General features: G+C 42.7%; 1 protein-coding gene across 10 annotated transcripts in view; it reads right to left on the bottom strand.

The window, feature by feature from the left end:
* The window catches only part of KIF1B (kinesin family member 1B), a 139,502-nt gene extending 120,510 nt beyond the window's left edge, over positions 1–18,992 (bottom strand). For 5 of the 10 annotated variants that reach the window (XM_032863367.1, XM_032863365.1, XM_032863368.1 and 2 more), the window contains exons 1-2: positions 18,661–18,987; positions 2,675–2,867 (exon numbers count right to left, since the gene is read on the bottom strand). In XM_032863367.1, the coding sequence (XP_032719258.1) occupies positions 2,675–2,780 (106 nt within the window). In that variant the 5' untranslated portion in view covers positions 2,781–2,867; positions 18,661–18,987. Of the gene's footprint in view, positions 1–2,674; positions 2,868–18,660 lie in introns of all 10 variants that reach the window. The other 5 variants (XM_032863361.1, XM_032863364.1, XM_032863363.1 and 2 more) reach the window with 3 other exon arrangements.
* Positions 18,993–23,727: the final 4,735 nt, after the last annotated feature.

Genomic DNA, 23,727 nt, shown 5'->3' with positions numbered 1-23,727 from the left:
ACACATTCTGCAGAGAGAAACAAGAGCTCAATAATCAGGATTTACTGGGTTCACTTCAGCAGCACATATACTAAAATTGGAAGGCCACAAATTAGCATGGCCCCTGTGCAAAGATTTAGTTACATACTCTGTAAAATGTAACCCTTAAAATGAAGCACAAATAATAACATAGTTTAAATGAGTGACATTTAAGAGCCTAAACATTTGTTCTCAGGGCACCTGGGTGGCTCAGTTGGTTAAGCGTGTTCAGCATCTAACTTCAGCTCAGGTCATGATCTTGGGGACTCCAGTGGGGAGTCTGCTTGTCTCTCTGCCCCTTCCCACGCCCAACCCCCACTCCTGCTCTCTTTCAAATAAATAAAACTGTTTATAAACAAACAAACATTTGTTCTCTAGTTCAATTACAAATCTAGCTCAAACTTTAAGGAGTAAATGATCAATATTGACCTTTCTTAAAACACAATTTTTTTTCCTCTTTTTTTTTTTTTTTTTTAAGATTTTATTCATTGATTTTTCAGAGATCAGAAGTAGACAGAGAGGCAGGCGGTGGGGGCCTGGAGGGGAGGAGCATAATCTCTGCTGAGCAGAGAGCCCGATTCGGGGCTCGATCCCAGGTCCCTGAAATCATGACTGAGCCGAAGGCAGAGGCTTTAACCCTCTGAGCCACCCAGGCGCCCCAAAAAACTTACAATTTTCATACCCTATAAAGTTCACCTTTCACCCATTTGAAGCATACAATTCAATACTAAACTTTGCATCTTTTTCTTTTATAATTACTCATAGGATATAATTCATGGATTCATATTTTTATTAAAAAAAAAAAAAACTCTAATAAAGAGGCAAACTCATAGTAACAGAGAACAGAACGCTGGTTACCAGAGGGTAGGGATGGGGGCAATGGGGAGATACTGATCGAAGGATACAAACCTACAGACCGGAGATGAGTAAGTTCTGGAGACCTGATGTACAGCATAGTGACTACAGTTAATAGTAAGTATTGTGTTCTTAAAATCTGCTAAGAAATAGATCTCCAGTGTGTTTTTTTAAGATCTTATTTATTTATTTTTTGGTCAGAGAGAGAGAAAGCACAAGCATGGGGAGCAACAGGCACAAGAAGAAGCAGGCTCCCCGCTGAGCAAGGAGCCCAATGCAGGACTTGATCCCAGGACCCCGGGATCATGACCTGAGCCAAAGGCAGACACTTAACTGCCACCCACATGTCCCAGATATCCAGTGTTTTCACCACGCACACACAAAAAAAGGGTAACTATGAGAGACGACAGATACATTAATTAGTATGGACTGTAGTAATCATTTTGCAATGTATACATACATCATAACATCACACTGTACATCTTAAATATATACAATTTTATTTCCCACTGATAGAATCCTCTACAGAGAACACTGGCAAATGGCCCACAAACAGATAAAATCAGAATGATTTCTCCAACAACTCAGAATTAACTTGTGTGTCTGGAAGAGCAAGGATTCTGCTTTATCATAAAGTTGTAGGTTTCAAGATAATACTACTTTAATAATTTGCCTACATTACTTTAATAATGTAATAATGTAATAATACCACTACTCTAATAATTTGCCTACAGAGGGCACCCGGGTGGCTCAGGCGGTTAAATGCCTTTAGCTCAGGTCATGATCTCAGAGTCCTGGGATGGAGTCCTGCATCGGGCTCCCTGGTCAGCGGGGAGTCCTGTTTCTCTGCCCCTCCCCTGGCTTGTGTGCTTTCTCTCTCTCCCTCTTGCTCACTCTCTCCCTCAGTAAATAAATAAAATCTTTTAAAAAAATAATAATAATTTGACTACAGATCCATATCAAAGCATTATTAATGCAAATACAAAATAAACCAGGTTGGGGCGCCTGGGTGACTCAGTCGTTAAGCATCTGCCTTCTGCTCAGGTCATGATCCCAGGATCCTGGGATCGAGCCCTGCATTGGGCTCCCTGCTCAGCAGGAAGCCTGCTTCTCCCTCTCACTCTCCCCCTGCTTGTGTTCCCTCTCTCGCTGTGTCTCTGTCAAATAAATAAAATCTTTAAAAAAAAAAATTAAAAATAATAAACCAGCTTAAGTCATTCTCACCTAAGCAATTATATATGAAGAAAGAAGCTAGAAACCAATGACTTAATTTCAATAATAAATCATCTTATTTGTAAAAAAAAAAAGATAAGCAAATTATTACTTATAATTTTAGTAATAAATTTATAAGTTTACTATCAATTATAGCTATATCTGCTGTTCAACTCGAAGAATCATCGTAAGGGAAGAGAGTAAGTTAAAACCGTCTTGGCAAGCCCAAGTACCATCTAAAATCAAGAAAGGAAAATAATCTAAGAGCCTCAATAGATACATTTCATATCATGATTAAGTAAAAAAAGAAAACCCTGCTTACACCTTTATTATCATTAAGATTCAACATAATAATTCTAGGTAAATTAGTGCAGTTCTCCAGAGATTTCTCACTCATAAAGAACAAAATAAACAGTCCATATTTCAATATGCTACAGCAAATATCACAGGGGAAGCATTCAGTGGATCATTCAGAGCAGCAAAGTTCACAATTTGACTATCCAAATGTTTATTTATTCTGCTCACAGTAAGGGAAAAGAGAAAGGACAGCAAGATGAGATATAACTGACAGACAATAACATGTACTCACTGGTCGAGTTGCCTTGCATCTGAATGATGCACTTGGACTCCTTGCTGGTCTCCCGAGAATTGAAGGGCCGAACCCGCACAGCCACCTTCACTGAGGCTCCCGACATTCTGATGGTCTTGCTATGTATATATGTATATATATGCAGTCCAGAAAGAAAGAATCAAATCTTCTTTTGAAGTTATGTTCAAGTTTCCTTTAAAAAGAAAGCAATCCCACACAGGTAGTCAGAATTAAAGAAAGCATGGGCTACCATGAGCATAAAGGCTGCTCTCTTGCCTCAGGACTTTCCATTTTCCATTTCAAAAAACCTAATCCCTATTCTTCTCATAGATCTTACATTCTCAAAATTTCCAAATAGAAAATTAAAGACTGAAACTTATTTTCCTATTCTTTCTTTCCCATACCTAAAAAGTACCTAAACTTAATAATAAAATAATAACAACAATAATAAATATAACTGCAAAGTAGCAGGCATCTTTCTTGTTCTCTGTTTTTCTGGATCAATCTTCAGTAATATATGAAAAACACCATATGTTTATCTGTTAACTTCCCAACTGCAAAACCCCTTATTACCTTCCTTTAAAGAAATGCTCTGAATTTCCTATACTTCAACTGCAGTTTGAAACATTCAGTTACATGATATATAATTAAACAGCAAAGGACACAGATAAATTTAAGCAGCTCCTTCCACTTCTAAGTACCCAGGGGTTCCTTGAATTTCCACATGTACCTCATGTGACCCTCACAACCATCCTTTACAATGAGCAGAGAAGTTTCCAGAGAAGGTTCTACCCTCAGATGTGCCACTGACTCATGGCAAAATCAAATCACGACATTTCACTACTGAATGAAGCCACAGGAAGAAATGTGAACATTTTTCAGAGGAACAGTTTCCTTCCCAACAACAAAACAAACACTATTTGGTGAAAAGAATCCGTCTACGTAATCTCCACCAGAAACAACAGATCTCAATCTGCACTCTATCCATTATAGAAACGTTTTCAAGAGGAACCAAATGAAAGAAAAAAGTGAAAAAGAAAACCACGTAAGTCCAATTGTCAGGGAACCCCAATAAAACTTCATTTTCTCCCACGTAATGTAATAGAGACCTGCAATCCTACACCACAGCTGCACAACTACTAACGCTTTTCCAGTAAGAAAAGGGCAAAAATCAACCAAAACAAAACAAAGTAAAAACCAAAAGCCACTCCCTACCTCATTACCCTTGTTTTCTTAAGGGCACTATTTAAAATTCTTGTTTTTGGGGACACGCCTCTTGTCCATCTCTCACACCTCCATCCAAATGCTCAGAGTTCTTGTTCGCTACCACTCAGGTGAGAGCCCGATGGAAGGGCTCAGGAAATGTCTGCTGAGGGAGAGAATTAATGCACGCAGCTGACTGCTGAACAATATGGGCTCAAAAAGCACGGGTCCATTTGCACGTGGATTTTTTCGACAAACATATTTTCTCTTTGTTATGATTTTCTTAACATTTTCTTTTCTCGTTTTTGTAAGAAAATGGTATGTAACACATGTATACCATACAAAATCTCTGTTGATCAACTCATTATGTTATCAGTAAGGCTGATACTACGCTAACAGTGGGCTGTTAGCAGTTAAATTTGGAGGAGTCAGGAGTTATATATGGATTTTCCCCTACATGGAAGGAGGGGAAAGGCACCCCTAAGCCCTAAGTTGTTCAAGGCTAACTGTATATTTCCCAGTTTGAGAAGTATCTGTTCAAGTCCTTTGCCTGGTTTGCTGACATTTTTTGGTTTTGTTTCAATAATTGTAATATTTATTGGTATTAATCTTTTTGATATTTGCTGTGATGTTTTTCCAGTCGGTTTCCCATTTTATTTAGCGTTAAACAGATGGTTCTTGTTTAATATATCAAACATTTATTATAATCACATTTATCAAATGAAGCTTGGAGTTATTAACTCTCCCAGTCAATAGAGCGTCACCCATAGTCACTAGCTGAGTACCCTGCCAAGAGTGAACAGTATTCTGAAAAAGCAACACAGAACACACTTCAATCCCCCCGCCGCAGGGCTCACTGTGATATACAGCCACATCCGAACACTTAACACGCTCCATTATCTTCTCCCCCAAACTAACAATCTCTGTCAATCTTCCCATTTCTATCTGACCTCATACCATAAACCTTGCAGTCAGGTGTGGTTTTTTTTCTTCTTTGAATCCTTTTATTAGTATTACATCATTGATACGCAATATCAAAACTTTTAAAACACAAATTTGCATATTTCTATCAATTCTTTCCTCCCATTCCCATCCCCATTAGCATTACCCCAACCCACTGCCACTGCCTAACCTAGTCCTCACTACCTCATGCCTAGCATACTTGTAATAGTGGAACTGATCTTTGAGCTTTTCATTTGAATCCAACAGTCCTTACACAGGGCTGCACAAAACAACCACACAGGGGTCTTGTGAAAACCAAATAAGCCTGGTATTTAACAGTTCTGAAATAGGAATTCTGGTTTTTCATTCCCCGAAGATTATGCTGCAAATCTCTTAACCTTGCTGCAATATTAACCTTTCTAAAGCATGACTTTCAATTTTACTTCCAAACTCAAGAATCTTCTCTTACTCCCCATGATTACAACATTAAGACCAAAGTCAAGGCACTCTGTGTTCTAATCAGGCTCCTTGACCATCCCCCACACATGCTTTTCACATTTTCTAATAATTTCTCCCTACAATGGGCATGGGAATTTTCATTTTTCTCCTATTTGATGGGCCAGCTGTAGTCCTACCTCTTCCTAAAGGACTACCCAAATACTCCAGGAATCACTGATTTCCTACAGCACGTATAGCCCCAAACACACGATGAGAACCCTGCTATTATTTCATGTGGCTACAGTCTATCTTGTACTGTTATAGCTTCCCAAAGTGAAATTCTTATTGCCTTGAAAAATTCTTTGAACTTGGGTTCCTTGAAAAAATGGCTAATTCCAAGGCTGGGCAAGACATTTCAAAATGATCCTGGGACATTTTATTTTGATCACAAGCAAGAAATCTATCAAAGATGAATAGAATCATGGCAAAAGGACCTAAAAGTGCCAACTTAGAGGGCTCCCAAACCTGGAGTAATCAGAGCATAAGAGTAAATACATTCATACAAACCACAGATGGATGGAGAACATCAATTATATAAATTCACAAGTTTATAATACTTTTAAAGAGCCTCATTATTCTGAAAACTGGCAAATGAAAGAGATAAGCATACACCCAGTCTGTATATCCTGAATAAACTATACTCCAGGATAGCCAAATAGCTGGACAGTCAACGAGGGCAAGTTCTTCACGCACGCGCGCGCGCACACACACACACACACACACACACACAGTCTGGCTAATAATTGCAGAAGAGAGAACAACTGGAATGTCACCATCCTCCAGCCCTACTGAGAGAAAAGCTCTCTGCAACAGTCGTCACTAGCTGCTGGGGGGGCGGGGGACGCTTGGATGATGAATGGTTGGTTGATGTGGGAACATTTTATTGCTTGGATTAGGCTGAGAGTAACTGAGCCAAATAATCTTAACGTCACTAAAAGTGGGACACGTAGGTGGTCATGCTTGCACGTGTACTGCTATGGGAAACACACAGCACCACCGAGGAAGCATTCTTATCCTACCATCTTAAAAAAAAAAAAAAAAAAAGAAGAGCCTAAGCTTCTTTTTTAAGCCTAAACTCGGACTACCAGTTACAGGACCCATAGGAGAGCAAATGAAAAATTTAAATGACACTTGAAAGATACAATCAGCCAATCCCAGGATATAGAAAAATCTACTGGTCAATACACCCAGTTTCTTAAAATAAATAGCATGGGGGAGAGGGGGTAAATAAAAGAAACTTGTGTTAGTTACCAACCAAATGCATGATTTTTTTAATCAAGAAACTCCACCAAAAAAAAATTTTTTTTCTTAGGTTTCAGATTAATCTGAACATAGACTGGTAACAGATAATGTCAGGAAATTTGTTAGGGGAAGAGAGAAGAAGTAAGTTTGCCAAAATGACAGTCATTGAATACTGTAGATATTTAAGTTAAAAAAAACAAAACCTTCTGGTGCCTGGGTGGCTCAGATGGTTAAGGACCTGCCTTCGGCTCCGGTCATGATTCCAAAATCCTGGGATGGAGTCCCGTATCAGGCTTCCTGCTCCTTGGGGAGCCTGCATCACACTCTGCCTGCCTCCCTCTCTCTCTCTCTCTCTCTCTCTCTCTGTCTCTCATGAATAAATAAAATCTTTTTTTTTTTAATGACTTAAAACAAAAACAAAAACAAACCGTTCTTCTTTTGTATTCTATTCAAGGCCTGCCAAAGTGTTGAATGCTGCTGACTGATTTACAGACAGACAACAAAGGCTGAAAACGCCCTTGCAGGAATTCAGATACAAAGAATCACGCATTCTTAACTGGGACCCAAAATGCTAACATCTCTAACACCTGCTTGCTTCTTCTATCCATCTAATCTACTGACAAATTAAATAGCTTCTACCTATAAAATTTCTTTCCATTTCTACCCCTGCCATCCCTTTTAGATCTGCAGTATTTCTTACCCAAGACTGTTAACCTCACCACTTTCTCTTGCTTCCTTCCACCCCAACCCTACTGCCCATACTGCCACGTTCATCTGCTCCGTCCATACCATGCAGTACTGACAAACTGGTCTTCCTGAAGCACAGGTCTGTTCATGTCTGTGTCCACTTAAAAATCCTCAAAGTTCATCTACTCTCTCCCAGGCAATGACTGCACTTCCCACACGGGCATTCAATGTGTCCTTTTAACATAAACCACCTATTTTGACAAGCCCACAAAACACTGCCTTCCGTCCACATTCCCTAACAACCACCCACCAGAGGGCTTCCTGAAAGTTTATCATGCTTTTCTGTGTCTTTGCTCCAATGCTCCAGAAGGAACGCTGTGCCCTTCTTCCTCTACCATTCTTCTCAAAATCCAACTTATTCTTCTAAGATCTTCTTGTACGCCACCTGTGTCCATAGCCCTCACAGAATCTCCCTACCTCCCAGACTAAATTCTAATGCTTCTCCAGTTATTACGACTCAACTCACCGACCTTAGTGAGGCCAAGGAAGTTACTTACTTTTCTTATCTCTACTATATATTTTAAGTTCCTTGTAGACAAAAACTTAATTTTAGTCATGTTTCTAAGCTCCGAGATACAAGGTCTTCAATATGGGAGCTAAAATATTTTGGTTGAATTCCTGGTTATTGTGTCTACAGGTGATGCCTGAATGGCATGAATAAACCCCGTAAGTCATTCCAAAATAGACAAGTCATCCGATCAAAAGGAAAAAGGATACAATTAATTTCAAATTCTTTCCTAAATAAAAAAGCTAACAGGGGAGGATGGGTGGCTCAGTCAGTTAAGCAGCTGCCTTTGGCTCAGGTCAGGTCATGGTCCCATTGTCCTGGGATCGAGCCCCGCATCAGGCTCCTACTCAGCAGGGAGCCTGCTTCCCCCTCTCTCTGCCTGCCTCTCTGCCTGCTTGTGATCTCTCTCTGTCAAATAAATAAATAAAATATTTAAAAGGGGGGGGGGGCGCCTGGGAGGCTCAGTGGGTTAAAGCCTCTGCCTTCGGCTCGGGTGGTGATCCCAGGGTCTTGGGATCGAGCCCCGCATCGGGCTCTCTGCTCAGCAGGGAGGCTGCTTCCCCCTCTCTCTGCCTGCCTCTCTGCCTACTTGTGATCTGTCAAATAAATAATAAATCTTTAAAAAAAAAAGCTAACAGTAATTCTTTTTTGGAAGTGATAAGTACATTTTAAAATTACTTTCCCCCCAAACAAATAAAATTATCTTTCTCAAACAATTTGAACCTAAATATATATATATATTTTTTTAATTTAACTGTCTTAAGTTAAAACTGCAACCATCTTGGGGCGCCTGGGTGGCTCATTCAGTTAAGTGTCTGCCTTCAGCTCAGGTTCTGATCCTGGGGTCCTGGGATGGAGCCCAGCATCACATCAGGCTTCCTGCTCTGGGGGAAGTCAGCTTCTCCCTCTCACCCTCCCCCTCTGCTCATGCTTACGCCTCCTCCCTCTTTCTCTCTCAAATAAATAAACAAAATCTTTTAATACACAGTAATAGGAAGCTACAGTTAAATGAACTACAGAAAGTGTTACTTTGCTACTTCTCTACTACTATAAACAGTATCTCTTTAGACCAAAGAATTACAGCTTCAAAATCCCCTGGCTCTTTAAGAAAAATTACAAATTATATAAGCCTGAAATCAAGCTTAAATTCCAGTTGGAAACAGTAGTTACAGAATACTTTCAGGAAGTTATAGGAAAACAATACTTCTTCTAATTAGCATAAAAATTATTCTCCAAGCTTTGAGCAGCCAAAGGAAGAAAGGCTGGTAGGAAACACAATCACACATACTCCAAATCACTTACACAGCCTCAGTTCTAGACTGTTCCTCTGACTGGTTTTCCTTCCTATGACACACAATTAGAAGCATCAGAAAAGCGGAATGGAGCAAAAATTCCAAAGCATTCACTAACAATAAAGGGATAATAAAACAGGCCAAATTTATTTGAATTTTTCTGAATTTTTGCCCAATTGCTTAACTTTGACCTTGTGCAACTGAACTTGCCCTCAGAGGTTCCCTGGACTGTTAGGAACCTAAGGAGAACATTAATTCTCAAACTGACCTTTCAGCAAAGCGAATAAACAGGAATAAAATAATACTAGTTTCTGGTTGGCTTGTTTTTATATTCCTTTTCTATAGAAAACAGCCAGGATTATATTCCTAAAACAGAAGTCAGTTCATGTCATTTCCTCTCCTTAAAAACTGTTCATTGGTTTCTGCGTCCTCAGAACATAACCTAAAAATTCAAGGGCCTCCACAATCCAACCTCCTTCCCCAGCCTCCATTTTCACTGACCAGCTTCAAGCCCTCCACCAAGCACCCTCTCACTGCACCAAACACACCGCTCCTGGAAGCTCAAGCTCCCTTCTCAGCCTATCAGAAGTCCACATCTTTTAAGGACAAGGTCAAATAACACCATGAAGCAGGAAGTGTAAAGTCACACATTCCGGCTCCTTTTTGAGCCAAAACTGATACCTTCCCTTTGCTCCTTAAAAATGTTGTGTTGGTTCTTTCTTTTTTTTTTTTTTTTTTTAAGATTTTATCTATTTATCTGACCGAGAGAGATCACAAGTAGGCAAAGAGGCAGGAAGAGAGAGAGAAGATGGGGAAGCAGGCTCCCTGCTGAGCAGAAAGCCCAATGCAGGGCTCGATCCTAGGACCCCGAGATCATGACCTGAGCTGAAGGCAGTGGCTTCACCCGCGGAGCCACTAGGCGCCCCAGTTGTGTTGATGTTTCATGTTCCTGCTCCTTCCACCTGCCCTGTGCCGTAGCCAGTAGTTCCCTTAACTCTCACGCACTGGTAAGTATTCAGTACATGTTTGTCACAAGTGAAAGTAGAATTTAACCAAGAAATTCAGTCTTTTATATTCCATATTCACACGATTTGCTATACAGCAGCAAATTTATAATAGCAACAAGCAGTCTACTTAAAAGATCATCCTTTCCAATGAATTATGGCTTAAAAAATGAATGGGTTCCCAAAAGTAAGTCTCTGTAGCTAGTGAGCCCATTCTGAGATGCTATAAAAACTTTGTTATTATAAATTTTGCATCTCTCAGGCCAATCATTTCCACGAGGACCAAGCAGATTTTAGGACCCAATACTGTTTCACAGGCCACAGCTATACTGCTAAAATGCCCCCCACCAAGCTAAGAATTTATTTTTCTATGTGTACGAATTACCTGTCCATTCTTGGTCTTTGACTCAATGAATAAAAACCAGCCATGAGCCAAGCTGTGAAAGCTCAAAATGAATCACATGTTGGAAAAGCTTTTTTCTGCATTCTAACCCAATGCCAAGAATCAGACTGCACAGAGCCTCCTGACAGCTCAGATTTTCAATCTCTAATGGGGTTAAACTAGCTCACCCAGACTCTCCAACTGTTTTCTCTTCACCATTATCTAAAATAAGTTTTAAAATACGGTTTTAGATTTATCAGACACATGTCTTCCTGTCACTGCAATTAATAAATCAAGGATCCTCCTTTTCACCGGTAACATGATTTTACTTATAAACCAAGAGGTACATCGAGAGATAACAGCCAGGTGCCTGAGTGGTTCAGTGGGTTAAGCCTGTCTTCAGCTTGGATCATGGTTTCAGAGTCCTGGGATCAAGCCCCACATCAGGCTCTCTGCTCGGCAGGGATCCTGCTTCTTCCCTCTCTCTCTGCCTGCTGCTCTGCCTACTTGTGATCTCTGTCTCTGTCAAATAAATAAATAAAATCTTTAAAAAAAAAAAAGAAAGAAAGAAAGAAAGAAAGGTATAACAGCTCCTAGGCGCACCTGGCTGGCTCAGTTTGTAAAGCAAGTCACTCTTGATCTCAGGATCATGTGTTTGAACCCCTCACTGGGCACAGAGCTTAAAGAAAATAATAATTAAAAAAGAGAAACAGCTCCTATGGCATAAAATCAACTATTCTAAATGAAAGTGATTTTTTTCTTTTTTCTTCCAAAATCTGGATAGTTAATACTTAACTCTATCTAGTAAGTCAATTCCGTTCTAATATCTGAAGCTATTACTCATAATTTTATTCTAGCAGATCTGCTGGGAATTCTGGCACTCAAATCCCACATTCCACTGACACTCTTCTACTGTCAAAGTGGATGACAGACAACACCTTCTTCTGGAATTGTCCAGGCTAAAATGAATTCAGCTCGGCTATAGTGTAGAAATGGTAAGTTTAAGTCAGAGGCTAATTAAAATTTGGTAGGAGTTGAGTCCCTGCCCTTAAAGAAACAGCAAGCAAGCAAGAAAGAAGGAACAAATGAATAAATTGGTATGAGCCAAGGTTCCCTCCTTCTGAAACCTTCCCATGACCACACCTCTGCAGCTACCAGCCTGGGACGCAGCTCACTATCTGGGCGAGAATTCAGGTCAGACTTTTCCATGTGTTAACAACATGTCAATCTTGCCACATGATAAAAAGATACAGAAAGTTTAATAGGTATGTTTTCATTTAGGTGACAACACAAGTATTCCAGACTCTCACAAGGGAGACGCTTAACTGACTGAGCCACTCGGGTGCCCCTACTGTGTAATTTCCCTAATGCTTCTCCATTTATTACGACTCAACTCACCGACCTTACCGAGGCCAAGGAAATTACTTACTTTTCTTATCTCTACTATATATTTTAAGTTCCTTGTGGACAAAAACTTAATTTTAGTCTTGTTTCTAAGCCCCCAGATACAAGGTCTTGAATATGGGAGCTAAAATATTTTGGTTGAATTCCTGGTTATTGTGTCAACAGGCTGATGCCTGAATGGCATTAATAAACACTGTTAAGTTGTTCCAAAATAGACAAATCATCCGATCAAAAGGAAAAAGGATAAAATTAATTTCAAATTCCTTCCTAATTAAAAAAGCTAACAGGGTGCCTGGGTGGCTCAGTGGGTTGAGGCCTCTGCCTTCAGCTCAGGTCATGATCCCAGGGTCCTGGGATCGGGGCTCTCTGCTCAGCAGGGAGCCTGCTTCCCCACCACTGGCCACACCCCTCCCGGCCTGCCCCTCTGCCTACCTGTGATCTCTGTCAAATAAATAAATAAAATCTTAAAAAAAAAAAAAAAAAAAAAAAAAAAAAAAAAAAAGCTAACAGGGGTGCCTGGGTGGCTAAGTCAGTTAAGCAGAATATTATAATATTCTGCTGGTAAATTCAGGTGTATCTTTATATAAAATTACATATCTGAACCATATCAGTCATATCCTGCATAAAAAAGACTTTGGTTATGGTTTAGTGTTGCATTTTCAATTTGGAAAGCAGGTGGATTACTTTTTTTAAAATGGTCTTTGAAGAACATTTTTTTCCTTTTTGTTAAAGACCTGTTGAATACACTTAGTGAGTACATCCTTATATCAGGATGTCTATAACACTTTTCTCTTAGTTTTAGAATTTATTACCAAAAAAAACACTTGATGAACCCATATATAATTTTTTCTTTCCCTTTTTACCTTGACTTCTGAAAGTTCCAAAACTAAATTATAAAAACCACATTACACAAATTGCTGTAATCTATTTATATAGTTTTTCCTCCTGTTACACAGAGTTTTCTTTCTTATCTATACTTTAACAGCCCCCCTTATATTTACGGTATTTGTGGCAGGCTACTTAAAACCTTTTTAGAAGTGGTAAGTGGTAGAAATTACAAACAAAAAAAAAGTTCCCGTAAGAAACCTATTCTGCTATTTAACATCGGAAATATGTCAAAATCTAGCTTCTCAAAACAAAAGACTTTAAGAACTATATAAAAATTTGTGTTGAATTAATTTGGTAACTGTGAGTGGCCAGAAAGGCCGGCCAAGATCTGAAACCAGATCCACCAAACAGAAGCAGACAAAAGTTCAATGAAGGAGGGAGTGTGAAGTAAGGACTTCCACTGCAGCAAAGGCATGAAGTCAGTCCCCTGGTTTCAGCAGTAACAGGCTGGAAACCAGCCGCCAGGCAGGGGTCGGGAAGCAAGGGCCACTGAAGCCAATCTCTATCTCTGATGGGCTGGAGAGTAGCTAGGAGGCTAGAAAATGGAAATATCAGTATCCTCCTTGCTTCCAGAACTTGGCTGTGGGGAGCAGGAGAGTGAGAGCTAGGAGGCAACAGGAATGAAGGGAGGATTTTTCCCCTGCTTCCCCGTTTTTATTAGGAGAGACAAGCATGTCTCTACACTTTATTCAACAGCTATTTATTAGGTGCCTCCCATACGACAGGCAGTTCCAGGAGTGTGGGATAAATCGATGAATGAAACAGATAAACATCCCTGCCACAGAGGAGCTTACGTTCCAATTCTAGTACGGGAAGTGGGGGCATGAAAATAATAATTTCTACAGAATGCTATGTGATGACAAGCATTACCAGGGAGAGAAAGTGCAGCAAAAGCAGGTGGTTCAGGAGTATGGTGGGGAAGGACGCCGTGCACGTGCATTAAGGAGGTCAGGACAGGCCTACTGAGGTGGTGAAGTTTAAGCGAAGACTTGAAGGAGGTGAAGTAGTTAGCCAAGCAGCTTTCAGAGGAAGACCATTCTAGGTAGAAGAGTCAGAGCAAAGGCCCTAAGGTGGGACTGCAGGGAAACAGCGAAAGGGGAAAGAATAACCAATACAGCAAGTCCCTAAAGACTATGAAACGATGACATCCAGAACACAGGCCAAGGGATTATTAGCTGAAATCTGAAAGAGTAACCTTTTCTCTAAGACTGCAGGAAAGAAGGTAAGAAAGAAGGCAGAGAATTCTTTAAGTAGAGAAAGGGGAGGGGGGGAAGTTCATGCCTTTTTTTCCCTATGAGGTGGTAGGTAAAGTTTTAAGCCAAGCATGGGACAGTGGAGAGGCTTGAGTAAAGCAGTCAAAATCTAACTTAGAAGTCACTGTGTAGAACAGGGGAAGGAATGAAAGAGAACTACTTCAACAGACACCAAAGAACCAAAGACAGATTCAGAGGAGACCTAAGGTTACACATTAATTGTGGCACTAAACCCCAGCACTGTGTGAGATTTCTCCAAGGCAGACTTAAAATAGAAGGTATGGCAGGTAGGAAGGATGAAGGCTGGCATTTGCATAATGGGTCTTGTGGGATAATAAAGGATTAAAGACTGCAAGTGCTGGTAAGAAAAGAGCTGAAGCAGTGCACCCCAGAAGTCAAGTGTACCAAAGGGAGACAAAAAAGTAAAATCTGGAAGAGGCTGTGATGGCCCAGGAGACAATGTGGAAGAGCACTTGGAAGGAGACTACAATAGCGAGAGCCTTGATCAGAGCTTCAGATCTGAGGCACAATCTGACATTAAGACAGGTCTGAAGGGGCGCCTGGGTGGCTCAGTCATTAGGTGTCTGCCTTCAGCTCAGGTTATGATCCTGGGGTCCTGGGATCGTGTCCCACATCAGGCTCCCTGCTCTGCGGGACGCCTGCTTCTCCCTCTCCCACTCCCCTATTGGTGTTCCCTTCTCTTGCTGTCTCTCTCTGTCAAATAAGACAAAAAACAAAAAAAAGATCCGAAGGTGATGACAAAGTAGAAGGCAGCACCACAATACCGTTACTGGAACGGCAAGAAGCTCATGTTTGCTTGAGCTGAAGTCAAGGAATTTTATGATTAAAGGTAATTACAAAAGAAGTTTAGTACAGTGGTTATGCACTTATTTCTAGTAGGAAATTTCTAGAGGAAGTCATTTAGCCTCTGTTTCTTCATCTGTAAAATAGGGGGTAACAGTATCTATTTCATAAGGTTGTTACAAGGATTAAATTACTGAACAATGTAAAGTGCTTGGAAAAGAGCCTAGCACATAGAAAGGGCTCAGTCTGAGTGAGCTATGTTGTCATTATTGTTGTTGTTATTGTTTATACAGTCATTGACATCTGCCGGGATGATGTCAGAAATTCAGACAGAGGGGGAAGTAAGCCAAGTATCAAAGACATCACACAGAACAATGGTGGAGGATGGTATAGCTGAATAATACGCTTTGGAATAAGCGTGATATTACATCTGTGATATTAAATATAAAAATTTTTCTTTAATCCATCAGACATTTACAATCTCGTTGACTTCAAACACATATATGAACAACCACAAAGCAATCATGAAAGTACCGACTGAGCACTAGGTAAGCATTACATGGCAATACAAAAGGGAAAAGGCTCTGACTATAAAAACCATAGAAGCTACCACGATATGGACTAAGTTGTACTAAACCACTAAGTAGTTCTAAAGCTTTAAAGACCTAGAGTTAACTTTACCTTACCATGTCTGTATACAAATGGTAAAGTGTAAAGAGAACTAAATCTCTACATGCACTGTCAATAAACTGGTAACGAACATCATAAAAGTAAGCATCAATGAGTCACTGGGCCATTAACCAAAAGAGTCCACCTGAAAGAGAAGTCCCAGGACAGTCACCTCTGCTTCATTTATCTTCTATTCTAACGAGCTGCAAGAAGAAAAGCTCTGAAAGCATGTGTATTTGTCCACACTTTCATGAACTCCAGAATTCATCAGTTTGCTCCAACAAGGCCATCTTTCAAAGAGAACGACATGAAGTAGACAGGCTATACGTCTGAAATCAGAGCTTGGGAAAATTATATCAGTTTACAAGATCAAAAGGATATGCCTCACTCCGGGGAAAGACCTGCTGTGATTAGCAGCCCAGGAAGGGGTTACAAACTACAAGGCAGGGCCCCACTGTTGTCCTTTACTTTGTACCCAGGACAAGACCGTGGCCGGGAAGCGAGCTAAAGAGTTCTGGGCTGGGAGAGACCACGGGCACTCTTCTTGAGAGTTTGTCCCCTGAACAAGTTCAAAATGGGAAAGAGAAAAAAGGGAAGCTGCACTCATACCTGGTCTTGGAAGGAGAAATGGTCTGTGTAAAGCCTCCAAAGCTGTACTTAACGGATAAATTTCGGAAAAACGTTCGATAGAGCAGAGCTGCACAGACTCATATCATTCTGCCACCAAATCAGGTTCCCAACCAGGTCTGATTTTATCAGATGCTGAAATTATGTTTAACCACAATTCTTCAGATCTTTTTTTGCTAATACAGTGACTGTAAATGTTTAAAACTTAGAAATAGTTCTTAATCGGGCCATGGAGTTTTAAAAAGACATTCTGTATTTCCCTCATGTCAAAGTAATACAAAAAGCACCCGTTTCCACTGACACCATTTTTTTTTTTAAGATTTTATTTATTTATTTGACACACAGAGATCACAAGTAGGCAGAGAGGCAGGCGGAGAGAGAGAGGAGGAAGCAGGCTCCTCACTGAGCAGAGAACCTGATGCGGGGCTCAATCCCAGGACCCTGGGATCATGACCTGAGCCGAAGGCAGAGGCTTTAACCCACTGAGCCACCCAGGCACCCCCATTGACACCATTTTTGATCAACTAAGTTTTAAAAGGAACGCTTGACGATAAAAATACAAAAATAGAGTATTAAGACTAATCTTAGAGAACCCTGACTGAAAATTTTCAGATAGCTCAACTTGAGAAGTTACAGGATTTTTTTTTTTTTTTTCATTAAGAAATGGAGTTTGGGGCTGCCTGGGTGGCTCAGTGGGTTAAGCCTCTGCCTTCAGCTCAGGTCATGATCTCAGAGTCCTGGGATCGAGTCCCACATCAGGCTCTCTGCTCGGCAGAGAGCCTGCTTCCTCCTCTCTCTCTCTCTCTACTTGTGATCTCTCTCTCTGTCAAATAAATAAAATCTTAAAAAAAAAAAAAAAAGAAAGAAAAGAAATGGAGTTTGAAAGCAAAGGGCACAAAGACAGGAATGCCACCCTCCAGGTCCTGTCCACATCAAGCATGTAGGAGAAGCCTGATTCACAGGCTCACACTGAATTCAGTTATTGATCATCTCCAGATCTGCTTTACAATCTCAAGGTGTGTGTAATCCTCATACTCCGTCCCCACACAGTACATTTAACTCCACCTACCCCATAATCCAACAGCCACACCAAGTTAATGAGAAAGCACCACCTCGCTCAAGAGAACACAAGCTAAGATTTTATTATGACTAAGCTAAGCTGACAAAATGCCAGCCTTTATGTAAAATATCCACCATGATATCACTTAAGAGCTATTCAAATCCAATCGCCACACTTTCGTGGGGCTCAGACAGACCGTCTATGACACAAAGCAGCATATTCAGTGTCGGCAGAGCAGCTGCCTAGAGCAGTGAGAGATATGTGAGCAAGGGATCTGTTGACAATCTAATTTCAGCAACCTCCAGATTCCACAAGGATGACAACCTGCATCCTCAGAAACACTGCTGCGTGCCTCTCCCACTGTCAGAATATGCCAGGCTACTAAACCCTGCATGGTGAGCTACTCCGAAAATCCACCCATCCAACGCAATACACTAACTCGAAGCCTCCGTCGCGGTAAACCGGCCTTAGCAACCCTCGGGTCTGCCTGTGTGCTTGGAAGGGATCACCATCAGGCCTCCACGTCCAGAGCCCGGGCCACACAAGATGAACAGAGGAACACCGGATTTCACCCCAACAGGAACGGAATCTTGAAGGCACTTGAGCACAGAAGCTCATTTAGCAACTGACCAAGGACAAAAAGTGATTCGGGAGTTCAATCCTGGTTTTAGGGCCGGACTGTGTCGTGTTGTATGAACAATGACTGGCTTGCTCGAGCAGGCTCCCAACCCCCACAACTTGGCTGCTGGCGCGGCCAGTCACCCTGAAAGCTGCCAGGGCTGTCACTCGGTGCCTTCCAGCAACCGGACTTGGCTACTAAAGGATTTGTCAGATCATCCTCCCAATATGGCTGCCAGAGTAATCCCGGGCTGCTCAACGCCGAGACCAGAGCAGCCTTCCCCGCGGCTGGCCGGCATCCCACACGCCCCCTCCCTCCGCATCGCGCCCCCCTCCCCGGTCCTCGCGCCGTCGGCTTCCCCTCCGCCCCGCCAAGCCCCTGCCTACCTTCATCTGGCAAAAGGGCACAACCCCGTTCCCAGGCTCGGCTCCGACGCCGACCACAGCGGGGGCGAGGGGGTGGGGGACCCGGGAACCCGGGGCTTCAAAGCGCCGCGGCGCCCGCCGCCCGGAGCTGCAGAGTGCGCACCCGGCGCCCGCAGCCCACAGCCGCCGCCCGGCCGCCCGGCGCCCGAGTCCGGAGGCTCAGGGAAGCCGAGGGCTGGTGCGGAGCACTGCGGGCGACCCAGCAGGCCGCTGCACCCGAGGCCGGGACTCGCCCGCCCGGGAGGGTCCCCCGCCCCGCGCCGCGCCCCGGTGGGGCGGCGCGACTCTCGCCCGGCCCGGTGCTTCCTCCGCTCGGACCCCGCCCGGCCCCGGCCCGGCCTCCCCTCCCCCCGGAGACCCCCTCCCCAGCCCCGGCGGCCGCGGCGCCAACCGCCGCCCCCCGCCCGGCCCCGCCTTACCTCAGCCGCGCTGCGGACCGACGGGCGGACGGACGGGCCGGGTCAGCAGGCGCCGCGGCGCGCGGGGGCGCGGGGGGCCCGACACCGACGCTCCTCAGCGCGAGCAGCGGCAGCCGCGAGCCACAGGGCGCCGCTCCGCAGCCCCATCACGCAGCGGCCCGGCCCCGCATCGAGGGCCGCGGCGCGGGGAGGGCGGGAGCGCGGGAGGCCGGGGCGCGAAGACGACCCGGCGGTGGCAGCCGCGGCGGACGGGGAACGACTCGGACTCGCGCTGGCGCCTCCCAAGGCTGCCGCCGTCTGACTGACCCGCGTCGGTCCTCGCGAAGCTCCGCCCGCAGCCGCCTGCGCCGGACACCGCCCCGAGCCCGGCCGCCGCTCGTCACCTCGGCCCGCCCCGACGCCTGCGATTGACGCGGGAGGCGACCAATCGGAGCTTAGAGCTCGGGGCGGCCGGCCAATCGCAGGATGAGCCAGAGAGGGGACGGGGCGAGGAGCTGCGGAGATGCCGGGGCGCCTCCTGGTGGCACTGACGCCCGCTCAGCTGCGGGGGTGCGGGGCTGCGGGGCTGCGGGGCTGGGGAGGCCGGCGACCAGAGACCCCTCCGGGGTGACCCGCGAAGGACGTGATTCGGCAGCGGTCGCGCTCGGCCCACCTGATGATCCGCCTTGCAGGGGAACAAAGCTTGGCCAAGTGGGGCGGGGCGGGACTGGGGGGCCAGGCGCCTGCGGAGGGGCTGAGAGGGATATGGGAGGCGGCCGGGTGTGCAGTCATTGTGCGTCTGGAAAGCTGCTCGCTCCGTGAAGCCTCCAAACGCGGCGCAGTCAGGACTGAAACACGCGAGGGGATGAGTGTATTATCCCGCAAGCGTCCCTGCCTATTCTTACCGAGCCCGATCACAACACCTCCCACACGCCACCTTGGGAGAAAAGGAGGAATGAGTAATGGAAAAGCATGACTTAGTGGGCATTCAACTCGTCTCCTTGGGAGACCGGGTAAGGACCGTGAGTAAAAGAACAAAACGCTTTGTATCGTCCCTGAGCTAATGACCCGAGCTCCCCTCCGGGACATGCCCTTGAAGGAGGGTTGTTGGGATTCAGCAGCCCGAGCAACACGAGCACTCTAGTAGCGATTTTCCGAAAATCAGATTTAGATTCAGCTCAGAAGGAAAAGCCCACGACTGTTCACGAGCGGTCCAGTTCAGTACCTAGTGAAATAAAATACTCAACGGCATATATGTGCAATTATCAATGTCAAATCCCGTTACTTTATAAGGTGTGAGATGCTTTTTTATTTCCTAACAGTAAACTTGGATTCCCCCCACCCCCCGAATTCAATATGGGTTTGGTGTTTTACTTATAAGCGGATACTAAAACATCAAAATTAATTTTTGACACTGGTGATTTTGGAAAATTTGCATCCCCACTAAAGTCGTCATACGCTCCATCCAGTCAACATTTATCGAACATTTCTCATTTTATTTAGAATTTAAACTCCACCCACCCACAAAAGGATTTGACATAACTTCCATGGAAGCATACACGGAATAAAATTGTATAGCATTAACATAGGAGTAAGATTAATATTAAAAAAATAATAATAATAAGAGGCTATATGGTGGGAGAGAAAGTCTGTATGAATAAGCCCAGTGCCTAGAAAGGAAATGAATATAAAAAACCAGAGTCAGGGAATGTGCTACCACCGAGCACAAAATTCAGCTCCCAGCTCCCTGAAATCCAGAACAAAAATGAAATTCCAATGGGTTAATGAAGAGAAGCTCATCAAGTCATCAATAGATACCAAGTTGTTCCTAGGTTGGAACTCTTTGTATAAGCACTATGATAAGCACCATGGAGAGTTACAAAAACCTGGATGGTAGGTAGTATTGTTTGAGCTCTCAGAGCTCAGTCTAAAAAGAATCTAAAACTGAGTGAAGGGAATGTGGTGGTAATCGTCACTGAAATTAAGCAAAAGCATACCGAGAAGGGTCAGTAGATAAAGGCTGTTCTAGGTTTGAAGGCCCAAATAGCCAGCTCTGCATAAGCCTTTTGACCCTTTGATAGATGAAGTTACTCTGCAGGGTCATTCAATTTCTCTGTAATATAAATGACAGATTTTGAACAAAGGCACCTTTTAAGAGCTGTCAAGTTCTTGAAAATTGAATTTAGCCATGGCCCCATTAGGTTATCCCTGGAACACAAGAAAATAACGACATCAAAAGATATATTAATGTGATGCACGTGCCCATGCTACTACAACTAATAAGGTTTCTGGATACAAGATCAATATACAAAAATCCAAAGTCAGTAAGAATAACAAATTAGAAAATGTGATTTTAAAAGATCCCATTAAATCATTAAATTTGGCAATAAAATTATAAAATATGGAAGGTTCAGTTGACAAAAAATGAGCAAGACACTTATGGAAAAATTTTTATAGATATATTGGTGAAACACTTCAAGAATACCTACGTATCGGGGCGCCTGGGTGGCTCAGTGGGTTAAGCCGCTGCCTTCGGCTCAGGTCATGATCTCAGAGTCCTAGGATCGAGTCCCACATCGGGCTCTCTGCTCAGCAGGGAGCCTGCTTCCCCCTCTCTCTCTCTCTCTCTGCCTGCCTCTCCATCTACTTGTGATCTCTCTCTGTCAAATAAATAAATAAAAAATCTTAAAAAAAAAAAAAAAGAATACCTACGTATCATAGCAACATTATCCTAGATCTCCTGAGACAGAGGAAACAAAAGTAAAAATAAACTATCAGGACAACATAAAAATAAAAAGCTTCTTCATAGCAAAAGAAACAATCAACAAAACTGAAAGACAACCTCTGAATGGGAGAGATATACCTGATAAGGAGTTAGTGTCCAAAATACATTAAGAACTTAAACAAAATGGGCAGAAGCCATGAACAGACATTTCTCCAAAAAAGACATATATAGGGGCACCTGGCTGGCTTAGTTAGTAGAGCTTTTGACTCCTGATCTCAAGACTGTGATCTCATGCCCCATGCTGCATGTGGAGATTGCTTAAAAATAAAATCTCTTTTAAAAAAATTTAGAAAAGGAAGACATCCAGATGGCCACAGACACATGAGAAGATGTTCAACATCACTCATCATCAGGGAAATACAACTAAGAACTACAGTGACATAGGGGCCACTCGGGTGGCTCAGTTGGTTGAGCAACTGCCTTCGGCTCAGGTCATGATCCCGGAGCCCTGGAATCGAGTCCCACATCGGGCTCCCAGCTCCATGGGGAGTCTGCTTCTCCCTCTGACCTTCTCCCTTCTCACTCTCTCTTTCTCTCTCAAATAAATAAATAAAATGTTAAAAAAGAAAAAAAACTACAATGAGATATTATCTCACACCTGTCAGGATGGTTAAATAAAAAAAAAAACACAAGAAACAAAAAGTACTGGCAAGGTTGTAGGGAAAAAGGTACCCTCATGTGATATTGGTGGGAAAGCAAACTGGTGCAGCCACTGTGGAAGACAGTATGGAGTTTCCCCAAAAAATTAAAAATAGAATTACCATAGGATCTAGTTATCCCACTACTGGGTATTTACCCAAAGAATACACAAACACTAATGCAAAAGGATATATGTACCCCTATGTTTATTGAAGCATTCTTTATAACAGCCAAATTATGGAAGCAGCCCACATGTCTATCAACTGACGGATGAATAAAGAAAAGGTGGTACACGTGTGTATATACATGTGTGTACATATATGTATATACACATACATGCATATACACAATGGAACATTACTCAGCCATAAAAAAGAGTGAAATCTTGCCATTTACAACAATATGGCCAGATCTAGAGAATATAATGCGAAGTGACAGAACTCAGTCAGAGAAAGACAAATCCCACATGATTTCACTCATATGCGGAATTTAAGAAACAAAACCAATAGCGGCGGCTGGCTGGTTCAGTCAGCAGGGCATGCAGCTCTTGATCTTGGGGTCATGAGTTCAAGCCCTAGGCTGGGGGTAGAGTTTACAAGAAAGAAAGAAAAAAGAAAGAAAGGAAGAAAAAGGAAAGAAAAGAAGGAAGAAAAAGAAAAGACTCTTAACTGTAGAGAACAAACTGATAGTTACCAGAGGGGAGGGGAGTGGAGGGATGGGGGACATAGGTGAAGGAGATTAATAGTGCACTTCCTGTGAGAAGTACTGAGTAATGTATAGAATTGTTGAATCACTACATTGTACACTTGAAGCAAATGTAACAGTGTATGTTAATTATACTGGAATTCAAATAAAATGAAATAAAAATAAAATAAAATCAGGGCACCTGGATGGCTGCCTTCCGCTTGGGTCATGATCCCCAGGGCCTGAGATCCTGTCCCACATTGGGCTCCTTGCACAGCGGGGAGCATGCTTCTCCCTTTCCCTCTGCCCCTCCCCCCACCTTGTGATTTCTCTCTCTCTCACAAATAAATAAATAAATCTTTTAAAAAATAAATTAATTACAATAAAAATTCATTTAATCACCAGAAAGTCAAGGCAGAGATAGTCCTTATTTTTGGACAGGAAGAAAATATTATGAAGCTGTCAATCCTCTCCAGGTTTAATCTATAAATTTAATGTAATTTCAATGAATACTGCAATAGGACTTTTCATGGAATTTGACAAGGTGATGTTAAAACTTATAAGTCTATTCCATGTCCATTTAAAAAAATTCGTATGCTAGAATGAAGCCAGGATTATCCATGACAATTTTTAAGAACGAGATGTGGGGACTTGCCCATAAGTTAGCAAGATTTTCTGTAACATCATTCTAATTAGAATTCTCTTGCATTGGCACAAGAATATACAAGTCCAGAAATGGAACAGAATAAAGTCCAGACCACACGCATATGGTAACACAACATATGACAGCATTGGCATTACAAATGTCTGTTGAGTGGGAAAATGGTAAACCATACATGATAATAAATGATGCTGGAATAATTATTTAACTATATGGTTAAAAATGTGCTCCTTATACCATATAAAAAATAAATTTCAGGTGGAATACAAACCTGAATCAGAGAAACAAAGCTTTAAATATTTTAGTAGAAGATATAAAA

This window comes from Lontra canadensis, unplaced genomic scaffold, assembly GCF_010015895.1.
Source record: "Lontra canadensis isolate GAN:19392208 unplaced genomic scaffold, GSC_riverotter_1.0 scaffold25, whole genome shotgun sequence".
Taxonomy (NCBI): Eukaryota; Metazoa; Chordata; class Mammalia; order Carnivora; family Mustelidae; genus Lontra; species Lontra canadensis.
The sequence above is the reverse complement of the archived record's forward strand: the minus strand, read 5'-3'. Positions and strand labels throughout refer to the sequence as shown.